This window comes from Molothrus aeneus, unplaced genomic scaffold (genome assembly GCF_037042795.1).
Source record: "Molothrus aeneus isolate 106 unplaced genomic scaffold, BPBGC_Maene_1.0 scaffold_30, whole genome shotgun sequence".
Taxonomy (NCBI): domain Eukaryota; kingdom Metazoa; phylum Chordata; class Aves; order Passeriformes; family Icteridae; genus Molothrus; species Molothrus aeneus.
Genome location: NW_027098964.1, coordinates 4,448,662 through 4,470,155, shown reverse-complemented (window position 1 = coordinate 4,470,155; position 21,494 = coordinate 4,448,662). Strand labels below are relative to the sequence as shown.

The following is a 21,494-nucleotide window of genomic DNA, read 5'->3' as shown; positions in this document are numbered from 1 at the left end:
CATCCAGAGCGCCCCCCCCCCCCCCTACCCCAGGCCCCCCCCGGCGGCGCCGGGGTCAGCAGGGCCCGGCCGGGGGGGGCTCCTCGTCCTCGGGGGGGGGCTCCTGGGCGTGGCAGGGCTCCATGGTGACGGCCACGCCCAGCCCGCTGCGCCCCGACGGCATCGGCGGCGTCACCGCGGTCCAGGCGTCGCCCGCGGGGTCGTAGCACTCCATGGAGTCCAGGAAGGAGTGGCCGTCGTAGCCCCCTGCCCGGGGATGAGGGGTGAGCCGGGACCCCCCCCAAAAACACCCCCAAAATACCCCCAGAAACCTCCCCAAAATACCCTCAGAAATACCCCAGAAACCCCCCCAAAATAGCCCAGAAAGCCCCCAAGAAACACCCCAAAATACCCCCAAAAATACCCCAGAAACCTCCCCAAAATACCCCAGAAAGCCCCCAAGAAACACCCCAAAACACCCCCAAAAATACCCCAGAAACCTCCCCAAAATACCCCAGGAAGCCCCCAGGAAACACCCCCAAAACACCCCAGAAAGCCCCCAAGAAACACCCCAAAATACCCCCAGAAATACCCCAGAAACCCCCCCAAAAAAACCCCAAGAAACACCTCAAAACCCCCCAGAAACCCCTCAGAAACCCCCCCAAGACACCCCAGAAACGCAGCAGGATCCCCAAACAGACCCCAAATCCCATCCCAGAGCCCCAAAGAGCCCCCAGAGCCCCCCAAAAACCCCTCAAATGCCCCCCCAGGACCCTCCAAATGCCCCCCAAGCCCCCTGCCCAGTGCCCCCCATACCCAGGACGTAGATCCTGCCCCTGAAGGCCGTCACCCCCAGACCCCAAAGAGACCCCAAATCCCAACCCAGAGCCCCAAAGAGCCCCCAGAGCCCCCCAAAAACCCCTCAAATGCCCCCTCAAGACCCCTCAAAATCCCCCCCAGGTACCCAGGACATAGATCCTGCCCCTGAAGGCCGTCACCCCCAGGCCCCAAACAGACCCCAAATCCCATCCCAGAGCCCCAAACAGACCCCAAATCCCATCCCAGAGCCCCCCAAAAGCCCCCCAAAGCCCCCCGGGTACCCAGGACGTAGATCCTGCCCCTGAAGGCCGTCACCCCCAGGGCGCTCCGGCGGTGCCCCATGGGTGCCACGAAGCTCCAGGTCTCGGTGTCGGCCTGGAAGCGCTCGGTGCTGCTGAGCTGCTGGGTGCCATCGTAGCCCCCCATGGCGTACAGGCAGTTCCCGAGGGCACACACCCCTGGGGGAGCCCCAAAATCGGATTCGGCACCCTCAGAAACCCCCAGAGACCCCCAGAGACCCCCAGAGACCCACAGAGAAAAACGACCCAAAAATGACCCAAAACCAGCCCAAAACCGACCCAAAAATGACCCCAAACCAACCCAAACTATCCCCCTGTGGTGTACAGGCAGCTCCCGAGGGCACACAGCCCTGGGGGAGCCCCAGAATTGGATTCGGCACCCCCAGAAACCCCCAGAGACCCCCAGAGATCTCCCAGAAACTCACTGAGAAAAACGACCCAAAACCAACCCAAAAAGGACCCAAAACAACCCAAAACCAGAGAGGCCACCCCAAAACCCTGCCCTGACACAGATCCTCAGGGCACAGACCCCTGGGGTTAGAAAATGGGGCTCAGACACCCCCAAACCCCACTGGGACCCTCCAAACCCCCCCGAGACCCCATCCAGGACCCCCCTGAGCAGGGATGGGGTCCCAGGGGTCCCTCTGGGAGTGGGATCAGCCCCCCCAAACCCCTCTGGGACCCCTCCAGGAGCCCCCAAACCCCTCCAGGACCCCCCAAATCCCCCCCAAACCCCTCTGGGACCCCTGAAATCCCACCCAAACCCCTCTGGGACCCCCCAAACCCCTCTGGGACCCCTCCAGGACCCCTCCCCAGCCCCACCTGCGCTGCTGCGGACGGTGGCCATGGGTGGGATCGGCCCCCATAAACCCCTCCAGGAACCCCCAAACCCCTCCGGGACCCCCCAAATCCCCCCCAAACCCCTCCAGGACCCCCCAAATCCCCCCCAAACCCCTCCAGGACCCCCCAAACCCCTCCGGGACCCCCCAAATCCCACCCAAACCCCTCCAGGACCCCCCAAACCCCCCTGGGACCCCTCCCCAGCCCCACCTGCGCCGCTGCAGACGGGGCCATGGGCGAGATTGGCTGCTATTGGGGTGGGATCAGCCCCCATAAACCCCTCCAGGACCCCCCAAAACCCCCCCAAACCCCTCTGGGACCCCGAAATCCCACCCAAATCCCCCCCAGCCCCCTCCCCAGCCCCACCTGCGCCGCTGCGCACGGTGGCCATGGGCGGGATCGGCTGCCATTGGTCCCTCTCGGGGTGGTAGCGCTCGGCCGAGCTCAGGCGGGCGCTGCCGTCGAAGCCGCCCACGGCGTAGAGCAGGCGGTGCAGCACGGCCACCCCCACCCCGATGCGCCGCGTGCCCATGGGCGCCACCTGCGCCCACTCGTCCCGCTCGGGCTCGTACCTGGGGGGGCACGGCGGGGTCAGGGCCCGGGAGCCGCCCAGAGGGGCGCAGGCCCCACGGTGGGACCCCAAAGGGGCATAAACCCCACGGTGAGAGCCCCAAAGGGGCATAAACCCCACTGTGAGACCCCCAGAGGGGCATAAACCCCACGGTGAGACCCCCAGAGGGGCGCAGGCCCCACGGTGAGACCCCAAATGGGCATAAACCCCACGGTGAGAGCCCCAAAGGGGCATAAATCACACTGTGAGACCCCCAGAGGGGCGCAGGCCCCACGGTGAGACCCCAAAAGGGGCATAAACCCCATGGTGAGACCCCCAAAGGGGCACAGACCCCACTGTGAGACCCCCCGGCCCCATTTCCCCCATCCCCATTTCCCTCCCGTCCCCATTTCCCCAATCCCATTTCCCGCCCCCCAGCCCCATTTCCCCCAGCCCCATTTGCCCCATCCCCAGCCCCATTTTTACCCCCCCAGCCCCATTTCCCCCAGCCCCATTTCCCCCATCCCCAGCCCCATTTTTACCCCCCCAGCCCCATTTCCCCCAGCCCCATTTCCCCCATCCCCAGCCCCATTTTTACCCCCCCAGCCCCATTTCCCCCAGCCCCATTTCCCCCATCCCCAGCCCCATTTTTACCCCCCCAGCCCCATTTCCCCCATTGCTCACCTCTCCACGGAGCAGTGGTGGCTGCAGCCATGGGACGCCCCATCCCCATTTCCCCCAGCCCCATTTTTACCCCCCCATCCCCATTTCCCCCAGCCCCATTTCCCCCATCCCCAGCCCCATTCCTCACCTCTCCACGGAGCAGTGGTGCGTGCACCCATGGGACCCCCCAGCCCCATTTCCCCCAGCCCCATTTTTACCCCCCCAGCCCCATTTCCCCCATTGCTCACCTCTCCACGGAGCAGTGGTGGCTGCACCCATGGGACGCCCCATCCCCATTTCCCCCAGCCCCATTTTTACCCCCCCATCCCCATTTCCCCCAGCCCCATTTCCCCCAGCCCCAGCCCCATTGCTCACCTCTCCACGGAGCAGTGGTGCGTGCACCCGTGGGACCCCCCCACGGCGTAGATGAGCCCGTCGATGACGCCCAGCCCGATGCGGTTCCTGGGCACGCTCATGGCGGCGCAGGGCGCCCAGCGCCCGCTCACGGGGTTGTAGCACTCCACGGCCGCCGAGTCCGTGTTCCCCTCGGCCGAGTTGTTCCTCCCGCCCACGGCGTAGAAGAGCCCCCCGACCACGCAGCCGCCCAGCCCCGAGCGCGGCGTCCCCATCTCCGCCAGCCTCAGCCAGGCGCCCCGCTCGGGATCGAACGCCTCCAGCGTGCTCAGCGACCTCCTCAGGTACCCCCCGGCCGCGTAGATGAGCTGCCGGACCCTGGGCGTCCTGCACGGGGGGCGCCCCGGCGTGGGCCGGTGCAGCGCCAGCTCGCGGAACACGCGCGCCAGGTAGCGCAGGGCGTCGCGGCCCAGGTCGCGGCGGAGCTGGGCGCGCAGGAAGCGCGGGGTGAGCGCGTGGCAGCGCACGGCGCGCAGCAGCGCCGGCAGGAACGGCGCCCGCGCCGCCCGGTCCTGCTGCACCCACGCCACGCACGCCTGGAACACCTCGGACTCGCAGCGCACGTTCAGCTCGTCCCGGCTGAGCAGCGCGGCCAGCTGGCAGTGGGAGAGGGACAGGAACTCCTCCTGCTTGGAGACCTGCGGGGAAAATGGGGAGAAAATGGGAAAATTGGCAAAAATCAGATCAAAAAATGATATCCTGACAGTGGGACAGCGACAGGAACTCCTCCTGCTTGGAGACCTGGGGAGAAAATGGGGAGAAAATGGCAAAAATCAGATCAAAAAATGACATGCTGGCAGTGGGAGAGCGACAGGAACTCCTCCTGCTTGGAGACCTGGGGAAAAAATGGGAAAATTGGCAAAAATCAGATCAAAACCAGTCCCTAAATGATATCCTGACAGTGGGAGAGGGACAGGAACTCCTCCTGCTTGGAGACCTGGGGAGAAAATGGGGAGAAAATGGGAAAATTGGCAAAAATCAGATCAAAAAATGACATGCTGGCAGTGGGAGAGCGACAGGAACTCCTCCTCCTTGGAGACCTGGGGAGAAAATGGGGAGAAAATGGGAAAATTGGCAAAAATCAGATCAAAAAATGACATGCTGGCAGTGGGAGAGGGACAGGAACTCCTCCTGCTTGGAGACCTGCGGGGAAAATGGGGAAAAAATGGGAAAATTAGGAAAAATTAACCCCAAAATGACATGCTGGCAGTGGGACAGCGACAGGAACTCCTCCTGCTTGGAGACCTGGGGGGAAAATGGGGAAAAAATGGGAAAATTAGGAAAAATTAACCCCAAAATGACATGCTGGCAGTGGGAGAGGGACAGGAACTCCTCCTGCTTGGAGACCTGCACAAAAACGGGGAGAAAATGGCAAAATTAGGAAAAATTAACCCCAAAATGACATGCTGGCAGTGGGAGAGGGACAGGAACTCCTCCTGCTTGGAGACCTGCACAAAAACGGGGAGAAAATGGCAAAATTAGGAAAAATTAACCCCAAAATGACATGCTGGCAGTGGGAGAGGGACAGGAACTCCTCCTGCTTGGAGACCTGGGGAGAAAATGGGAAAATTGGCAAAAATCAGATCAAAAAATGACATGCTGGCAGTGGGAGAGGGACAGGAACTCCTCCTGCTTGGAGACCTGGGGAGAAAATGGGGAAAAAATGGGAAAATTAGGAAAAATTAACCCCAAAATGACATGCTGGCAGTGGGACAGCGACAGGAACTCCTCCTGCTTGGAGACCTGGGGAGAAAATGGGGAGAAAATGGCAAAAATCAGATCAAAAAATGACATGCTGGCAGTGGGAGAGCGACAGGAACTCCTCCTGCTTGGAGACCATTCCTGGCAGGATCCCCCAAATCCCCCCCAAACCCCCCAAACCCCCCCATACCTCGGCGAAGTTCATGTAGATGTACTCCCGTGCCCTCTGCAGCAGCTCCTGGCAGCCCAGGCGCTCACTGGGGTCTGGTTCACCATGTCCCCCCATTGCTGATAGGACCCCCAAAGCTCCCCAATCCCCCCCAAACCCCTCTAGGACACCCCCAAAGCCCCCCATACCTCGGCGAAGTTCATGTAGATGTACTCCCGTGCCCGCTGCAGCAGCTCCTGGCAGCCCAGACGCTCACTGGGGTCCCTCCACCATGTCCCCCCATTGCTGATAGGACCCCCAAACCCCTCTAGGACACCCCCAAACCCCCCCAAAGCCCCCCATACCTCGGCGAAGTTCATGTAGATGTACTCGCGGGCCCGCTGCAGCAGCTCCTGGCAGCCCAGGCGCTCACTGGGGTCTGGTTCACCATGTCCCCCCATTGCTGATAGGACCCCCAAACCCATCTAGGACACCCCCAATCCCCCCCAAACCCCCCAAAGCCCCCCATACCTCGGCGAAGTTCATGTAGATGTACTCCCGTGCCCGCTGCAGCAGCTCCTGGCAGCCCAGGGTCCCTCTGTGGTGTCCCCCCATTGCTGATAGGACCCCCCAATGCCCCCCAAACCCCCCAAAGCCCCCCATACCTCGGCGAAGTTCATGTAGATGTACTCCCGGGCCCGCTGCAGCAGCTCCTGGCAGCCCAGGCGCTCGGCCAGCGCGGCGATGCCGATGGCGTTGCTGGGGTGCAGCTGCCGGCCCAGGAAGGCGCAGCAGGCGCCCACCACGGGCTCCACCTGGTACATGAGGGCGCCGTGCAGCAGCGGCAGCACGCAGCGCTCGCCCACGGCCACGGCCGCCGTGTAGGCGAACTCCACCAGCCCCTCCATGGCGCCGGGCTGCACGCCCTCGATGGGCACCTCGGCCAGGCCCCGCTCGCGCAGCCCCGCCGTGAACATGGCCCGGAACACGGGGCTGGCGGCCGCCAGCACCACGCGGTGCGCCCGCAGCTCGGTGGGCGGCAGGTCCCGGCGGTGCCGCACGCGCAGGGTGACATCGCAGAGCTGGCCCTGCAGCCGCAGCTCGTTCATGGCCGCCAGCGCGGCCGCCGGGTGCTCGGACAGCGTGAAGCGGCTCCGGGAGCGCGAGGAGGGGCCCCGCGACGGCGTCACCTCGGCCGGGAGCTCCGGGGCAGGCGGGGACGGGCAGGACATGGCGGCGGGAGGCGGCTGGAGAGAGGGCCCGGGGCGACGGAGGGGCTGCGGAGGGGGAAAAACGGGGTCGGAGTGGGGAAACTGAGGCACGGAGTGGGACAGGAGCGGCTGGGAATGGGTTATGGAGAGAAAAACGGGGTCGGAGTGGGGAAACTGAGGCACGGAGTGAGACAGGAGCGGCTGGGAATGGGTTATGGAGAGAAAAACGGGGTCGGAGTGGGGAAACTGAGGCACGGAGTGGGACAGGAGCGGCTGGGAATGGGTTATGGAGAGAAAAACGGGGTCAGAGTGGGGAAACTGAGGCACGGAGTGAGACAGGATCTCCCTGGAATGGGATTTGGGGAGAAAAACGGGGTCAGAGTGGGGAAACTGAGGCACGGAGAGGGACAGGATCTCCCTGGAATGGGTTATGGGGTGATGGAGGGGCTGCGGAGGGAGAAAAATGCAATTAGAGGAGGGAAACTGAGGCACGGACAGGGACAGGACTCCCTGGAATGGGATTTGGAGAGAAAAACGGGGTCGGAGTGGGGAAACTGAGGCACGGAGAGGGACAGGAGCGGCTGGGAATGGGTTATGGAGAGAAAAACGGGGTCAGAGTGGGGGAAACTGAGGCACGGAGTGGGACAGGAGCGGCTGGGAATGGGTTATGGAGAGAAAAACGGGGTCAGAGTGGGGAAACTGAGGCACGGAGAGGGACAGGAGTGGCTGGAATGGGTTATGGAGAGAAAAACGGGGTCAGAGAAGGGAAACTGAGGCACGGTGTGAGACAGGAGTAGCTGGAATGGGTTATGGGGTGATGGAGGGGCTGCGGAGGGGGAAAAACGGGGTTAAAGTGGGGAAACTGAGGCACGGAGTGAGACAGGACTCCCTGGAATGGGATTTGGGGAGAAAAACGGCGTTAGAGGAGGGAAACTGAGGCACGGAGAGGGACAGGACTCCCTGGAATGGGATTTGGAGAGAAAAATGGGGTTAGAACAGGGGAAACTGAGGCACGGAGGGCGGGGAGTGGGACACAGCCCCCCCCTCACACCACAGGGACCTTTTGGGTTGATTTTGGGGGGATTTGGGGGTCTCGGGGGCTATCGGGGCGTCCCGGGGTGGATTTTGGGGTGCCCCGGGCAGCATTTTGGGGCTATTTTGGGGTTATTTCGGGGCTATTCGGGTCTATTTTAGGGTTATTCCGGGTCCGTTTTGGGGCTATTTTGGGGTTATTTTTGGGGCTGTTTTGGGGCTATTTTGGGGGCCAATTTCGGGGCCATTCTAGGGCTATTACGGGACTGTTTCGGGGCTATTTTGAGGCTGTTTTGGGGTTATTTTGGGGCTGTTTTGGGGTTATTTCGGGGCTATTTGGGTCTATTTTAGGGTTGTTCCGGGTCTGTTTTGGGGCTGTTTTGGGGCTATTTTGGGGCCCAATTTCGGGGCCATTCCAGGGCTATTACGGGACTGTTTCGGGGCTATTTTGAGGCTGTTTTGGGGTTGTTCCTGGGCTGTTTTGGGGCTATTTTGAGGCTGTTTTGGGGTTGTTTTGGGGCTGTTTCGGGGCTGTCTCACGGCCCGTGCGGCGCCCCCGGTACCGGAGCTGTCCCGCCGCTATTTAGGGGGGTCCCGGGCTGTGCTCTGGGCGATTTTCGGGGTCGCACCGGCCCGTACGGATCCCGGGGGTTTTTGTGGGGGGCTCGGTCGTTCGGGGGGTGTCCCCGGGGCCATTTTGGGGCTATTCCGGGGGGATTCCGGGGGGATTTCGGGGGTCTCGGTTCCGTGCCGGTACCGCCGCGTCCCGGGGGGTTTCTGGGGCGTCCCGGGGGGGTTTTGGGGAGATTTTGGGGGTCTCACCGGTTGACGCCGCGGCCCCGGGGCCGGGGGGGCGGGGGCGGGGCCGTGACTAAGCAGCGCGCGGAGCCCCCGCCGCGATAAGAGCCCGGGACACGCCCCGTGACGTCACGGACACGCCCCTCGCCGCAATAAAAGTCCCCCGGGGCCGGGGCCGGTACCGGGAGGGTCCCCGTGACCCCCCCGTGACCCTCCCGTGACCCCCCCGTGACCCCCCCGTGACCCCGCGGTGACCTCGGGACCCCTCCCCAGTCAGCCGGGGGGGGCCCTGTGGCTCCCGAGTGACCCCGAGACCCCCTCGAGACCCCCCCGGGGCCGCCCCGGGACCCCAAAATGGCCCCGGGAGCTCCCGGTGTCCCCCGGGGGAGCCCCAAAGTCCCAAAATGACCCCAGAATGTCCCCGGAGCCCCCCCCGGGCCCGGGGTCCCGGCACAGGCCACGCCCACTCCCCGACCACGCCCACACGGGATGATTTGCATAGCCCCACCCATTCGTCGTAATCCCGCCCCCTTCGCGCCTTCTCGTGCGGGCCCCGCCCCCTCCGGGGCCCCGCCCCCCCGCGCGCCGCCGCCGCCATGAGCGGGGGGGGGGAGGGACCGGGGCCCCCCCCGGCACCGGCACCGGGACCGGGACCGGGACCCCCCCCCGGGACCGAGCGGGGCGGGCAGCGCGTGCGGGGCCGCGTCCTCGCGGCCTGGAACAGCGTCAAATACGGTGGGGACCGGGAACACCGGGAACACCGGGGGAACGGGAACACCGGGAACACCGGGAGAGGGACATCGGGGGAACGGGAACACCGGGAACACCGGGAACACCGGGGGAACGGGAACACCAGGATACCGGGAACACCGGGAACACCGGGGGAACGGGAACACCGGGGGAACGGGACACCGGGACATCGGGGGAACGGGAACACCGGGGTACGGGAACACCGGGACATCGGGGGAGGGACACCGGGACCGGGATACCAGGATACCGGGAACGGGACACCGGGACACCGGGAGAGTGGCACCGGGACACCGGGAATGGGAAGGAATACCGGGAACGGGACACCGGGGCACCGGGAACGGGATACCAGGAGAGGGACACCGGGGGGATTCGGGGTCCCGGCGTTCGGTGCTCCCGGGGTTCGGTGTCCCGGTGTCCCCGGTGACCCCCGTTTTCCCCCCGTTCCCCCCAGGCTGGACGCTGCGGCCGCGACCCCACTTCAGCCCGCGGGACCCCCTGTACCTGCTGGGGAGGGTCTACGCACCGGGAAACGGGGGTGAGCGGGACCCCGGGGGGCTCGGGGCCGTCCCGGGGGTCTCAGGGTGGTCCCGGTGGTCTCGGGGGTCCCAGGGCGGTCCCGGGGGTCCCAGGGCGGTCCCGGGGGTCTCAGGGCCGTCCCGGGGGTCTCGCACGGTCTCTCTCCGCCCTCCCCAGAGGATCTGGCCCGGTTCCGGCGGGATTTCTGCTCCCGGTTGTGGCTGACGTACCGGAGCGGGTTCCCGGCGCTGCCCGGGACCCCCCGCACCACCGACTGCGGCTGGGGCTGCACCCTGCGCAGCGCGCAGATGCTGCTGGGCCAGGGGCTGCTGCTGCACCTGCTGGGCCGCGGTAAGAGACCCCGGGAATGGGGAGAGACCCCCGGGAATGGGGAGAGACCCCCGGGAATGGGGAGAGACCCCTGGGGATGGGGAGAGACCCCCGGGACTGGGGAGAGACCCCCGGGATTGCGGGGAGAGACCCCCGGGAATGCGGGGAGAGACCCCCGGGAATGGAGAGAGACCCCCGGGATTGCGGGGAGAGACCCCCGGGAATGGGGAGAGACCCCCGGGATTGCGGGGAGACCCCCGGGGCTGCCCTGAGACCCCCGGGATTGCCCTGAGACCCTCGGGGCTGCCCTGAGACCCCCGGGATTGCGGAGAGACCCCCGGGATTGCAGGGAGAGACCCCCGGGGCTGCCCTGAGACCCCCGGGGCTGCCCTGAGACCCCCGGGATTGCGGGCAGACCCCCGGACCCCTCCCCGAGCCCCCCGCCCCTCAATTCCAGACTGGATGTGGCCGGAGGCGCTGCTGGAACCGGAACCGGGGGGGCCCCGCAGGACCCGCGAGGCCCCGGGACGGGCGCGGCCCCCCCGGGATGGACCGAGGGTGCCCCGGGATGGACACGGGACCCCCAGGATGGACCCTGAGACCTCCGGGAGGACGCGGGAGCACCTGGGACGGACCCAGGACCCCCCGGCACCGACGCGACCCCCGCGGAACGGGCAGGGCCCGCCCAGGACGGACGCGGAGCGCCCCAGGGGGACGCGGGACCCCCCGGGCCAGCCCCGGGAGCCCCGGGAGGCGGAGCGGCGGCACCGCGCCATCGTCTCCTGGCTCTCCGACCACCCCCGGGCCCCGTTCGGGATCCACCGGCTCGTGGAGCTGGGCCGCGAGTTCGGCAAAAGCGCCGGGGACTGGTTCGGCCCCGCCATCGCCGCCCACCTGCTCCGGTGAGCGGGGCCGGGGGGGCTCGGGGGGGGGGAACCCCCGTGGGGTTCGGGGGGGACGCCGGGAACCCCCCCGGCCCCACCGATCCCGTCCCGCTCAGGGGCGCCGTGGAGTCCTGCACCGAGACCCCCGGGCTCGCCGTGTACGTGGCCCAGGATTGCACCGGTACGGGGGGAACCGGGGCGGGCCCGGTTTGGGGGGGGCGATTGGGGGCGTGTCCAGGGGGGGTCTGGGGGGTCGGGGATGAGCAGCCCCCTCCCCTTTTCTGCAGTTTACAAAGGGGACGTGGCCAGGTTGGTGCGGGGCGAGCCCGACGGGGGCACAGCGGGAACGTCGGGAGCACCGGGATTGGGAACACCGGGAGCACCGGGAGCACCGGGATTGGGAGCACCGGGAGCTCCGGGATTGGGAACACCGGGATTGGGAACACCGGGAGCTCCGGGACACGGGACACCGGGAGCACCGGGAGCACCGGGATTGGGAGCACCGGGAGCTCCGGGACACGGGACACCGGGAGCACCGGGAGCACCGGGATTGGGAACACCGGGAGCTCCGGGACACGGGACACCGGGAGCACCGGGAGCACCGGAGCCGGGGCAGCCCCGCGGGCTCATCCTGCTGGTGCCGGCGCGATTGGGGGGCGAGAACCTGAACCCCGTGTACGTGGAGTGCGTCAAGGTGGGTCTGGGGGCGCTCCCGGTGCCGTTCCCGGTGCCGATCCCGGTGCGGTTCCCGTTCCCGTTCCCGGTGCGGTTCCCGTTCCCGTTCCCGGTGCCGCTCCCGTTCCCGTTCCCGTTCCCGGTGCCGTTCCCGTTCCCGTTCCCGTTCCCGGTGCGGTTCCCGTTCCCGTTCCCGGTGCCGCTCCCGTTCCCGTTCCCGTTCCCGGTGCGGTTCCCGTTCCCGGTGCCGTTCCCGTTCCCGGTGCGGTTCCCGTTCCCGTTCCCGGTGCCGCTCCCGTTCCCGTTCCCGTTCCCATTCCCGTTCCCGGTGCGGTTCCCGGTGCCGCTCCCGTTCCCGTTCCCGTTCCCGCTCCCGCTCCCGTTCCCGTTCCCGTTCCCGGTGCCGTTCCCGTTCCCGTTCCCGTTCCCAGTGCGGTTCCCGTTCCCGTTCCCGCTCCCGCTCCCGTTCCCGTTCCCGTTCCCGGTGCCGTTCCCGTTCCCGTTCCCGGTGCCGTTCCCGTTCCCGTTCCCGTTCCCGGTGCCGGTGCCGCTCCCGTTCCCGTTCCCGGTCCCACCGCGTGTCCCCCCCGCCCTCCAGGCGCTGCTGCAGCTCCGCTCCTGCCTCGGCATCGTCGGCGGCAAACCCCGGCACTCGCTCTTCTTCCTCGGCTTCCAAGGTACCGACCCGGCGCGAGGGGGGGCCCGGGGGGGTCCCCGCGGTTTCCGGGGGTCCCCGAGCCCTCCGTGCCCCCCCCCCTCCTCCCCAGGTGATTCCCTGCTCTACCTGGACCCGCACCTCTGCCAGCCCTGCGTGGACACGGCCCGCGAGAATTTCCCTCTGCAGGTGGGTGCCCCCCAAAATCGGCCTCTGGGGGCTCTGGGGGTGACGCGACCCCCCCCAAAAAAACCTTTCCTGCCCCCTCCCCAAGTCCTTCCACTGCTGCTTCCCGCGGAAAATGCCCTTCGGGAAGATGGATCCCAGCTGCACCCTCGGCTTCTACGCCCGCGGCACCGAGCTGGAGCGGCTCTGGGGGGACCTGGCCCGGGTGAGTGCCCGGGGGGGGTTCGGGCTGTGCTGAGCCCCCCCCCATTTCCCGCTACTGACCCCCCCATTTCCCGGTTCTGTCCCCCCCTTTTCCCGGTTCTGACCCCCCCCTTTTCCCACTGCTGACCCCCCCATTATTCCCGGTTCTGACCCCCCCTTTATTGCAGGTGCTGGCCCCCCCCTCGGCCCCGGAGCGTTCTTATCCCATTTTCACCCTGGCCGAGGGCCACGCTCAGGACCAGGCCCTGGACGCCCCCCCCGGGCCGCCCCCCGCCCCCCCCTGGCGGGGGAAACGCCCCAAAAAACCCAAAAATCCCAACTCGGAGGAGTTCGTTCTGCTGTGACCCCCCCGAGCCCCCCAAACACTGGATGGGCACCGCCCCCCCCTCAAATTGGGGCTGGTTTGGGTCACTACTGCCCCCCCCCCAAACCACACACTCCGGGACCCCCCCCCCAAATTCCGGGACCCCCAAATTCCCGGGACTCCCCCCCAAATTCCCGGGACCCCCCATTCACTGTCAGAGGCTGCTCAGGGTGGGGGGGGGTTTATTTATTGCTCCACTCAGGACCCCCCCGGCCACGCCCCCCCCCAAATAAAGACAACTTGAATCGAGCTCGGCCTCCCCGCCCCGTCCCGGGGCTTTTTGGGGACATTTCCGTTGGTTTTTGGGGGGTTCCGGGGCTTTTTGGGGACATTTCCGTTGTTTTTGGGGCATTCCAGGGCTTCTCCTTTTTGAGGCGGTTTCGTTGTTTTTCTGGGAATTTCGGGTGTTTTCCCGGGGGGGGGTCCCAGGTGTTTTTTTCTGGGGTTTTCAGGTGTTTTCCTGGGGGTTTGGGGCGTTTTTCCTGCGCTTCTGTTTTTTCCCATTGACGGCTGCTGTTTTCCCGGGATTTTCCCCTGGGTTTTTCCCGGGATTTTTCCCAGGATTTTTCTCGTTTTTCCCGGGATTTTTCCCAGGATTTTTCCCTGAGTTTTTCTCGGGGTTTTTCCCGGGGGTTTTCTCTGGATTTTTCCCGGGGTTTTTCTCTGGATTTTTCTCCGTATTCCCAGGGTTTTTCCCGGGGTTTTCCCCTGAGTTTTTCCTGGGGTTTTTCTCGTTTTTCCCAGGATTTTTCTCGTTTTTCCCGGGGTTTTCCCCTGAGTTTTTCCCGGGGTTTTTCTCGTTTTTCCCGGGGTTTTTCTCAGCATTCCCGGCGTTCTTCCCGTGTTTCTCGGGGCCCTCCCCTCCTCGCTCCTTCCCGCGCTGCCTCCGCAGCTGCCGGAACCGGAGCCGCCGGGGGTTGAGGCCGAAGGCTTCCAGCCTCCTCCCGCTGAACTCGCGGCCCCCCAGGCGCACGGCCCCGCCCAGGGGGGCCCCCCCGCGCCGCCGGGGACCCCCGGGGTTTTGGGGGGCCGCGGGGGGGGCCGCGGGGGGCTCCCCTTTCCCCTCCTGCCGCTTCCTCTTCTCCCGGCGCTTCTTCCCGAATTTCGGCTTCGCCGGCGCCGCCTCCCCCTCCTCGGGGCTGTGGTGATGATGATGATGATGAGGGGGGGGTCGGGGGGGTGCGAACACCCCAAAACCCCCCCCCGAGACCCCCCCCCGCCCCGTACTCAGCCACGAGGGATCTGAGGATCTGCAGCTTCTTGCTGAGGTTCTGCGCCCGCCGGCTGTAATTGGCCTGGTCCTGCCGCTCCTCCTGCTCCGAGCTGCCGGGGGAGGGGTCCGTGAGACCCCCCCCAAATCCCGGGGGACCCCCCCCGGAGCCGCCCCCCCCCCTCACCGGTACATGCAGGTCTTGCGCAGGGAGCACCAGCGGTTCAGCTCTTTGTCATCGGCCGCCAGGATCTGGGGGGACATTGGGGGACATTGGGGGCTTTGGGGAGGGTCTGGGGGCGTCCCGGCGCCCCCCGGGATGTGGAGGGGGGGGTCCGGGCGGGCTCTACCTCGTCCGTGGTGAGGCCGAAGTCGCAGGGCAGCACCCGGCGGTACTTGAAGCGGCAGGGCAGGTCCCCGACCATGTCCTCGAAGTCCAGGGCGTAGAACTCGTCCAGGTACTGCTCGAAGGGGCCCAGGGCTGCAACCAAGGGGGCGTCTGGGGGGGATTCTGGGGGTCTCAGAGGGGGCTGGGGGGTGCTAGGAGGGGTTTGGGGGGTCCTTTCAGGAGTCCTGGAGGGGTTTGGGGGGTCCTGGAGGGGTTTGGGGGATCCTGAGGGGGTCCCAAGAGGGGTCCCAGGGGGGTTTGGGCAGTGCCAGGAGGGGTTTGGGGGGGTGCCAGGGGGGGTCTGGGGGGTCCCAAGAGGGGTTTAGGGGATCCTGGGGGGGTCCCAGAGGGGTCCTGAGTTGGGTTTGGGGGGCCCCAGGAGGGGTTTGGGGGGTTTGGGGTCTGCCAGGGGGGACCTGAGTTGGGTTTGGGGGGTCCTGGGGGTCCCAGGGGGGGTTAGGGGATCCTGTGGGGTGCCAGAGGGGTCCTGAGTTGGGTTTAGGGGGTCCTGGGGGGTCCCAAGAGGGGTCCCAGGGGGGTTTAGGGGGTCCTGAGTTGGGTTTGGGGGATCCAGGAGGGGTTTGGGGGGTTTGGGGTCTGCCAGGGGGGTCCTGAGTTGGGTTTGGGGGATCCAGGGGGGGTCCCAGAACCTGGGGGGTCCCTCAGGGCTTTGGGGAGGGGCTCAGGGGGGGGTCCCTCTCTCTCTCTCTCTCTGTGGTTTTGGGGTCCCCCCTCGCTCACCGGGGTCGAACGGGGGCTTCTCCCTCTCCAGGGCCTCCCGGAGCCGCGTCCGGCGCCGCCGCTGCCCCCGGGCGACCTCGGGGGGGGGCGCCGGGCCCGGGGGGGCCCCGGGGGCGAAATCGGCGTCCATCTATGGGGGGGGAGGGGCGGGGTCGGTGGGGAGGGGGCTGCACCCCCACCCCCCCCAATCCGGGACCCCCCCCAATCCGGGACCCCCCCAGCCGGGACTCCCCCAATACAGGACCCCTCTCAATCGGGGACCCCCCCAATACAGGACCCTCCCCCAATCAGGGACCCCTCCCAATCTGGAACCCCCCCCCTAATAGAGGACCCCCCCCAATCAGGGACCCCCCCCCAATCAGGGACCCCTTCCCCATCAGGGACCCCCCCCAATCCGGGACCCCCCCCCCCATCAGGGACCCCTTCCCCATCCCTGTGCAGAGTTCAGCTCTGGGGGGGGGTCACAGTTTTGGGGGTCCATTCCAAGGGGGGGGGTGTGTCCCAATTATTGGGGGGGGGCTCATTCTGAAGGTGGTGGGGGGGGGTCACAATTTTGGGGGGGGGGGGGGGGAGTCAAAATTTGGGGGGTTCATTCCAGGGTGGGGGTCACAGTTTTGGGGGGGGGTTGCAGCTTTGGGGGCCATTCCAAGGTGCAGGGGGGGGGGTCACAGTTTTGGAGGGTTCATTCTGAGGGTGGGGGGGTCACAGTTTTGGGGGGGGTCTCCTCCTCCTCCTCCTCACCACGAAGTCGGGGTCCTCGCAGTGCGGCTCCCTCGGGGGCTCTTCCTCCTCCCCCTCCTCCTCCTCCTCCTCCTCCTCCTCCTTTCCCGTCCAGGCGTCCCAGTTCCATTCATCTGTGGGGGGGGGGGCACACACAGGATTGGGGAGGGGTCCCACAGACACCGGGGACCCCCCCGGGACCCCCACTCACCATCCAGCCCCTCCTCCTCCTCAAACTGCGGCTTCTCCTCCTCCCCCCGGCCGTAGTAATCGTCCCCAAAGCATTCCTGGGGGGACACGGGGGCTCAGGGGGTTTTGGGGGGCTCAGAGCGGGGTTTGGGGGGGTTTTCGGAGGCTCAGAGGGGTTTTGGGGGGCTCAGAGCGGGGTTTGGGGGGGGTTTGGGGGGCTCAGGAAGGTTTTGGGGGGCTCAGAGCAAGATTTTGGGAGGCTCAGAGGGGTTTTAGGGGCTCAGAGCAGGATTTTGGGGGGTTTTGGGGGGCTCAGAGCCAGGTTCTGGGGGGCTCAGAGCGGGATTTTGGGGGTTTTGGGGGCTCAGAGAGGAGTTTTGGGGAGGATTTTGGGGGGCTCAGGGGGATTTTGGGGGGCTCAGGGGTGTTTTGGGGGCTCAGAGCCGGGTTTTGGGGTTCAGAGTGGGATTTTGGGGGCTCAGAGCCGGGTTTTGGGGGGTTTGGGGGGCTCAGAGTGGGATTTTGGGGAGCTCGGAGCAGGATTTTGGGGCGTATTGGGGGCTCAGAGAGGAGTTTCAGGGGGATTTTGGGGTTCAGAGTGGGATTTTGGGGGGTGTTTTGGGGGCTCAGAGCGGGATTTTGGGGGGATTTTGGGGCTCAGAGCCGGGTTTTGGGGGTGTTTTGGGGGCTCGGGGGGGCACCCACGGCCATGAGCTGATCGTGGCGGGCGGGATCGAAATCCTCCTGGAGGAGGGCGAGGCTGAGGCCGAAGGCTCCCGAGCCCGAGGCCTCCCTGATCCGCGCCAGGCGGGCCCTGAGCTCCTCGCGCTTGAGGTTCTTGAGCTGCTTCAGCTCCTCCCTGCGCCGGGCCCGCTCCTGGGGGGGCACAGAGGGCTCAGGGGGGGCCCGGGGGGCGGCTCGGGACCCCCCCGGACCTTCCTCCCCGCCCTCACCTTCCTCTTCCTCTCGCGGAGCTGCTCCCGCCGCTCCTTGCGCCGCTCGTCCCGGCGCCGAACCGAGGAGGGGATGGAGCGGGGGAAGCTCTGGAGCTGGGGAGGGGGAAAAAAAGGGGGTCAGGGACCCCCCGGGGGTGCCCCCAAAATCAGGGACCCCCCGGGGGTGCCCCCAAAATCAGGGACCCCCCAGAACCACCCCCAAAATCAGGGACCCCCCAGAACCACCCCCAAAATCAGGGACTCCCAGAATTACCCTCAAAATCAGGGACCCCCCCAGGGAAAGGGGTCAGGGACCCCCGGGGGTGCCCCCAAAATCTGCCCCCCAAATCCAGGAGCGCGCGGTGGCAACGCCAGGATTCGGGGTGGGGGAAATAGAGGAGAGACCCCCGAACTTCCCCCCAAATTCCACCCTGTGAATCCCCTCCCTACCCCCTAAACGTCCCCTTTCCCCCCAATTTCACCCCCCAGCCCCAATTTCGGCCCCACCTGGGCCGCCCCCGGCTCCTCGAAGCGGAAGTTGTGGCGGCGCTCGAAGTCCTGCTGGCGCTGCAGGAACTGCTCCCCCTCGTCCGAGGAGTCCTCCAGGGCCAGACTGGGGGGCACCGGGGGGGTCACGGGGGGGTCACGGGGGTCAGGGGGGTCACACAGGGGTCAGGGGGGTCCCAGGGGGTCCCCACTCCGAGTCCCGTGGCTGCTGCAGGAGCTGCTGCCCCTCGTCCCAAGGGGTGTTCAGGGAGGGGTGGGGACGGTCTGGGGGGGCTCTGAGGGGTCTGGGGGTGCCCTGAGGGGTCTGGGGGTGCTTTGAGGGGTCTGGGGGTGCTCTGAGGGGTCTGGGGGTGCTCTGAGGGTGCTCAGAGGGGTCTGGGGGTGCTCGGAGGGGTCTGGGGGTGCCCTAAAGAGTCTGGGAGTGCCCTAAGGGATCTGGGGGTGCTCTGAGGGGTCTGGGGGTGCCCTAAAGGGTCTGGGGGTGCTCTGAGGGTGCTCAGAGGGGCCTGGGGGTGCTCTGAGGGGCCTGGGGGTGCCCTGGGGGTTCTGGGGGTGCCCTGGGGGGTCTGGGGGTGCCCCGGGGGGTCCAGGGGTGCCCTGCTCACCCTTCCTCGCCCTCCTGCTCCTCCTCCTCCTCCCGGAAGCCCTTGCCCAGCAGGTAATCCCGCAGGAAGCGCTCGCCCGGCTCCAGCCCCGGGTCCGACCAGAACCTCTGCAGGGGCTCCTGGGGGGAAATGGGGCGGGGGTCACCCCCAGACCCTCAACAGAGCCCCCAGAGCCTCAACAGAGCCCCCAGACCCATCCCCAGAGCCCCCAGACCCTGAACAGAGCCCCCAGAGCCCCCAGCCCCTCCCCAGAGCCCCCAGCCCCTCAACAGAGCCCCCAGAGCCCCCAGCCCCATCCCCAGTGTCCCCAGAGCCCCCAGACCCATCCCCAGAGCCCCCAGACCCTCAACAGAGCCCCCAGAGCCCCATCCCAGAGCCCCCAGACCCTGAACAGAGCCCCCAGCCCCATCCCAGAGCCCCCAGCCCCATCCCAGAGCCCCCAGCCCCATCCCCAGCCCCTCACCAGGTCCTGCAGGGGCTCCGGGGGGGGCTCGGCCTGGCCCCGCAGCCATTGCAGGTACAGCTGCTCCTCCTCGGCCTGGGGGGACACGGGGAGTGAGAGACCCCCAAAACCCCCCCAAAAACCCCCAAAATCCCCCCAAAACCCCCCCCCACCAGGTACAGCTGCTCCTCCTCGGCCTGGGGGGACACGGGGAGTGAGAGACCCCCAAAACCCCCCCAAAAACCCCCAAAATCCCCCCAAAACCCCCCCCCACCAGGTACAGCTGCTCCTCCTCGGCCTGGGGGGACACGGGGAGTGAGAGACCCCAAAAACCCCCCCCAAAAACCCCCAAAATCCCCCCAAACTGGGATCCACAGCACCCCCTGAGACCCCCAAACCCCCCCAGGTGCTGCTGGCCTGGGGGGGACATGGGGGGCACTGAGGGACCCCAAAAACTGCCTTGGGACCCCCCTCCCCCCCCCCCAGGAACCCCCAAACCTCCCTGGGATCCCCCCCAAACTCCCCCCCCGGGACCCCCCAAAACCACCAGGGACACCCCCCAGCACCCCCAAAAACCCCAGGAACCCCCAAATTCCCCCCCAGGAACCCCCAAAACCCCCCTGGGACCCCCCAAATTCCCCCCCAGGACCCCCAAAATCCCTCAGGACCCCCAGCCCCCCCCCACCTTCTCCTCCCGGCTCCGCACCCGGGGCCGCAGCAGGGCCCCGCCCCCGCCTTCCTCCTCCTCCTCCTCCTCTTCCTCGCTCTCGGCCACGAAGGCTCTGAAACTGCGGGGGGGGGAAGGGGAGGGGTCCAGGGTCACCCCCCGGTGCCCGGGACCCCCCCCCCAAAAACCCCTGAGACCCCAAAAACCCCAGGGATCCCCCCAAAAACCCCAGGAACCCCCAAAAAACCTCAGAAACCCCCCAAAAACCTCAGAAGCCCCTCCCCAAAAACCTCAGAAGCCCCTCCCCAAAAACCCCAGAGACCCCCAAAAAATCCCAGAGCCCCCCAAAAACCCCAGGGATCCCCCCAAAACCCCTCGGGGCCCCCCCTCACCTCTCCTTGAGCGCCCGCTGCTCCTCGGCGTAGCTGGGGGAGGCCTCGGCCTGGGGGGGGGAACGGGAATTTGGGGGGAAAAATGGGAATTTTGGGGAAGGAAATGGGAATTTGGGGGAGGGAAATGGGAATTTGGGGAAAAAAATGGGATTTTGGGGAGAGAAATGGGAATTTTTTGGGGGGAAATGGAAATTTGGGGAGGGAAATGGGGATTTTGGGGAAGGGAAATGGGAATTTTGGGGAGGGAAATGGGATTTTGGGGAAGGGAAATGGGATTTTTGGAAAAAAATGGGATTTTGGGGGAAAAATGGGATTTTGGGGAAGGAAATGGGAATTTTGGGAGGGAAGTGGGAATTTGGGGGGGAAAATGGGAATTTTGGGGGGGTCAGACCTTCCCCCCCCCTCACCTTCCTCCGCTTGGCCGCCGCCTCCTCATCCTCCTCATCCTCCTCGTCCACGTATTTGCTGCGGGGGGAGGAAGGTCAGGGCAGCCCGGGGGGGGCTCAGGACCCCCCAAACCCCCCCGGAGCCCCCTCCCCAATTCCCCCTCACTCACCCCTCGTGCTCCAGCACCACCTTCCTCTCGTAATCCTTCAGGAACATCGGCCGGGCCGCCCGCTCTTCCTCCTCCTCATCTTCCTCATCTTCCTCCTCCTCCTCCTCCTCCTCCTCGGACTCTGGGGGGGCTCAGGGTGAGCTCGGGGCGGTTTTGGGCGCCCCCGCCCCGGGTTCGGGACCCCCCCCCCCCGGTACCGTGGCGGGTGTAGAACGTGGTGTCCTCCCGGTAAATGCGGGGGTCCCGCGTCTTGAGCAGCGCCAGCGTCCGGTAAAACTCCCGCTCCTCACGGGGGTCCAGGGCCTGCCGGGGCACCGGGGGGGTCACCGGGGGGGTCACCGGGGGGGGTCACGGGCACCGGGATCCGCCCCCCTCCCCGCGCTCACCACATCGTCCCCGCTGGACTCGGAGCTGGAGCTGTCGCCGCTGTCCGCGGTGTCCCCGTAACGGTCCCGCACTGCCGGGGGTACCGGGAGCGCTCAGCACCGGCGGGAAACCGGCACCGGGGGCACCGGGACCAAACTGGCACCGGCGGGAAACCGGAACCGGGAACGCTCAGCACCGGGGATGCCGGTTTCCCCCGATCGCGGGTCCCGTCCCCGGTCCCGTTCTCCCCTCTCCCGAGCTCGGTTCCCGGTCGTTTTCCCCGTTCCCGGTGTCTCACGGCGCTGCAGCTCCTCCCGCCCCGTTCCCGGTGTCTCACGGCGCTGCAGCTCCTCCCGCCCCGTTCCCGGTTCCCAGCCCCATTCCCAGCCCCGTTCCCGGTGTCTCACGGCGCTGCAGCTCCTCCCGCCCCGTTCCCCCCGTTCCCAGCTCCGTTCCCAGCCCCGTTCCCGGTGTCTCACGGCGCTGCAGCTCCTCCCGCCCGGTTCCCCCGGTTCCCAGCCCCGTTCCCAGCCCCGTTCCCGGTGTCTCACGGCGCTGCAGCTCCTCCCGCCGCCGGTACCGCCCGTAGCGCTCCGCGAACGCCGCATTCACGCGGAGCTCGGGCTCCGCCATGGCCGCCCACGTGACCGCCCGCCACTTCCGGATCCGCCGCCACGTGACGAGGACGCCCCGCCCCTCCCTCCGCCGGGCAGCCCCGCCCCTTCCCGCTCTTAAAAGGGCAACGGCGCCTAAAGAAG

General features: G+C 66.8%; 3 protein-coding genes across 5 annotated transcripts; 1 reads left to right on the top strand and 2 right to left on the bottom strand.

The window, feature by feature from the left end:
* Nucleotides 1-30: 30 nt before the first annotated feature.
* KEAP1 (kelch like ECH associated protein 1) lies at nucleotides 31-8,540 on the bottom strand. Its single transcript, XM_066570395.1, has 6 exons — nucleotides 8,479-8,540; nucleotides 6,079-6,690; nucleotides 3,526-4,202; nucleotides 2,304-2,509; nucleotides 1,080-1,256; nucleotides 31-246 (listed from the first exon to the last, which is right to left on the bottom strand). The coding sequence occupies exons 2-6, from the start codon at nucleotides 6,643-6,645 to the stop codon at nucleotides 56-58; spliced, it is 1,818 nt and encodes a 605-aa protein (XP_066426492.1). The 5' UTR covers nucleotides 6,646-6,690; nucleotides 8,479-8,540; the 3' UTR covers nucleotides 31-55.
* Nucleotides 8,541-9,047: 507 nt separating this feature from the next.
* On the top strand, nucleotides 9,048-13,267 carry ATG4D (autophagy related 4D cysteine peptidase). Of its 2 annotated transcripts, XM_066570397.1 has the most exons (10): nucleotides 9,048-9,189; nucleotides 9,656-9,739; nucleotides 9,898-10,071; nucleotides 10,508-10,952; nucleotides 11,051-11,115; nucleotides 11,222-11,628; nucleotides 12,208-12,286; nucleotides 12,377-12,453; nucleotides 12,539-12,655; nucleotides 12,822-13,267. In XM_066570397.1, the coding sequence occupies exons 1-10, from the start codon at nucleotides 9,051-9,053 to the stop codon at nucleotides 12,996-12,998; spliced, it is 1,764 nt and encodes a 587-aa protein (XP_066426494.1). In that variant the 5' UTR covers nucleotides 9,048-9,050; the 3' UTR covers nucleotides 12,999-13,267. The 2 variants fall into 2 exon arrangements, with proteins under 2 accessions (XP_066426494.1, XP_066426495.1); XM_066570398.1 differs by lacking the exon at nucleotides 9,898-10,071.
* Nucleotides 13,184-21,387, bottom strand: KRI1 (KRI1 homolog). 2 transcript variants are annotated; one of them, XM_066570368.1, is made up of 19 exons: nucleotides 21,288-21,387; nucleotides 20,757-20,827; nucleotides 20,568-20,673; nucleotides 20,371-20,491; nucleotides 20,222-20,279; nucleotides 19,815-19,864; nucleotides 19,441-19,543; nucleotides 18,777-18,851; nucleotides 18,314-18,432; nucleotides 17,709-17,814; nucleotides 17,220-17,315; nucleotides 16,972-17,142; nucleotides 16,289-16,364; nucleotides 16,099-16,211; nucleotides 15,358-15,487; nucleotides 14,579-14,727; nucleotides 14,416-14,480; nucleotides 14,246-14,341; nucleotides 13,184-14,157 (listed from the first exon to the last, which is right to left on the bottom strand). In XM_066570368.1, the coding sequence occupies exons 1-19, from the start codon at nucleotides 21,367-21,369 to the stop codon at nucleotides 13,467-13,469; spliced, it is 2,478 nt and encodes an 825-aa protein (XP_066426465.1). In that variant the 5' UTR covers nucleotides 21,370-21,387; the 3' UTR covers nucleotides 13,184-13,466. The 2 variants fall into 2 exon arrangements, with proteins under 2 accessions (XP_066426465.1, XP_066426466.1); XM_066570369.1 differs by having other exon boundaries at nucleotides 14,579-14,709.
* Between the last annotated feature and the right edge of the window lie 107 nt (nucleotides 21,388-21,494).

Coding starts and splice junctions, on each gene's coding strand:
- KEAP1 (XM_066570395.1), bottom strand. CDS start 6,645: ATGTCCTGCCCGTCCCCGCCTGCCCCGGAGCTCCCGGCCGAGGTGACG. Junction 1,257..2,303: donor CACCGTGCGCAGCGGCGCAG/GTGGGGCTGGGG, acceptor GGGCTCCCCCAG/GGGTGTGTGCCCTCGGGAAC. Junction 247..1,079: donor GGGCAGGATCTACGTCCTGG/GTACCCGGGGGG, acceptor ATCCCCGGGCAG/GGGGCTACGACGGCCACTCC.
- ATG4D (XM_066570397.1), top strand. CDS start 9,051: ATGAGCGGGGGGGGGGAGGGACCGGGGCCCCCCCCGGCACCGGCACCG. Junction 9,190..9,655: donor CTGGAACAGCGTCAAATACG/GTGGGGACCGGG, acceptor CGTTCCCCCCAG/GCTGGACGCTGCGGCCGCGA. Junction 12,454..12,538: donor GCGAGAATTTCCCTCTGCAG/GTGGGTGCCCCC, acceptor CCCCTCCCCAAG/TCCTTCCACTGCTGCTTCCC.
- KRI1 (XM_066570368.1), bottom strand. CDS start 21,369: ATGGCGGAGCCCGAGCTCCGCGTGAATGCGGCGTTCGCGGAGCGCTAC. Junction 20,280..20,370: donor GTGGTGCTGGAGCACGAGGG/GTGAGTGAGGGG, acceptor CTCCCCCCGCAG/CAAATACGTGGACGAGGAGG. Junction 18,852..19,440: donor TGCGGAGCCGGGAGGAGAAG/GTGGGGGGGGGC, acceptor GTGTCCCCCCAG/GCCGAGGAGGAGCAGCTGTA.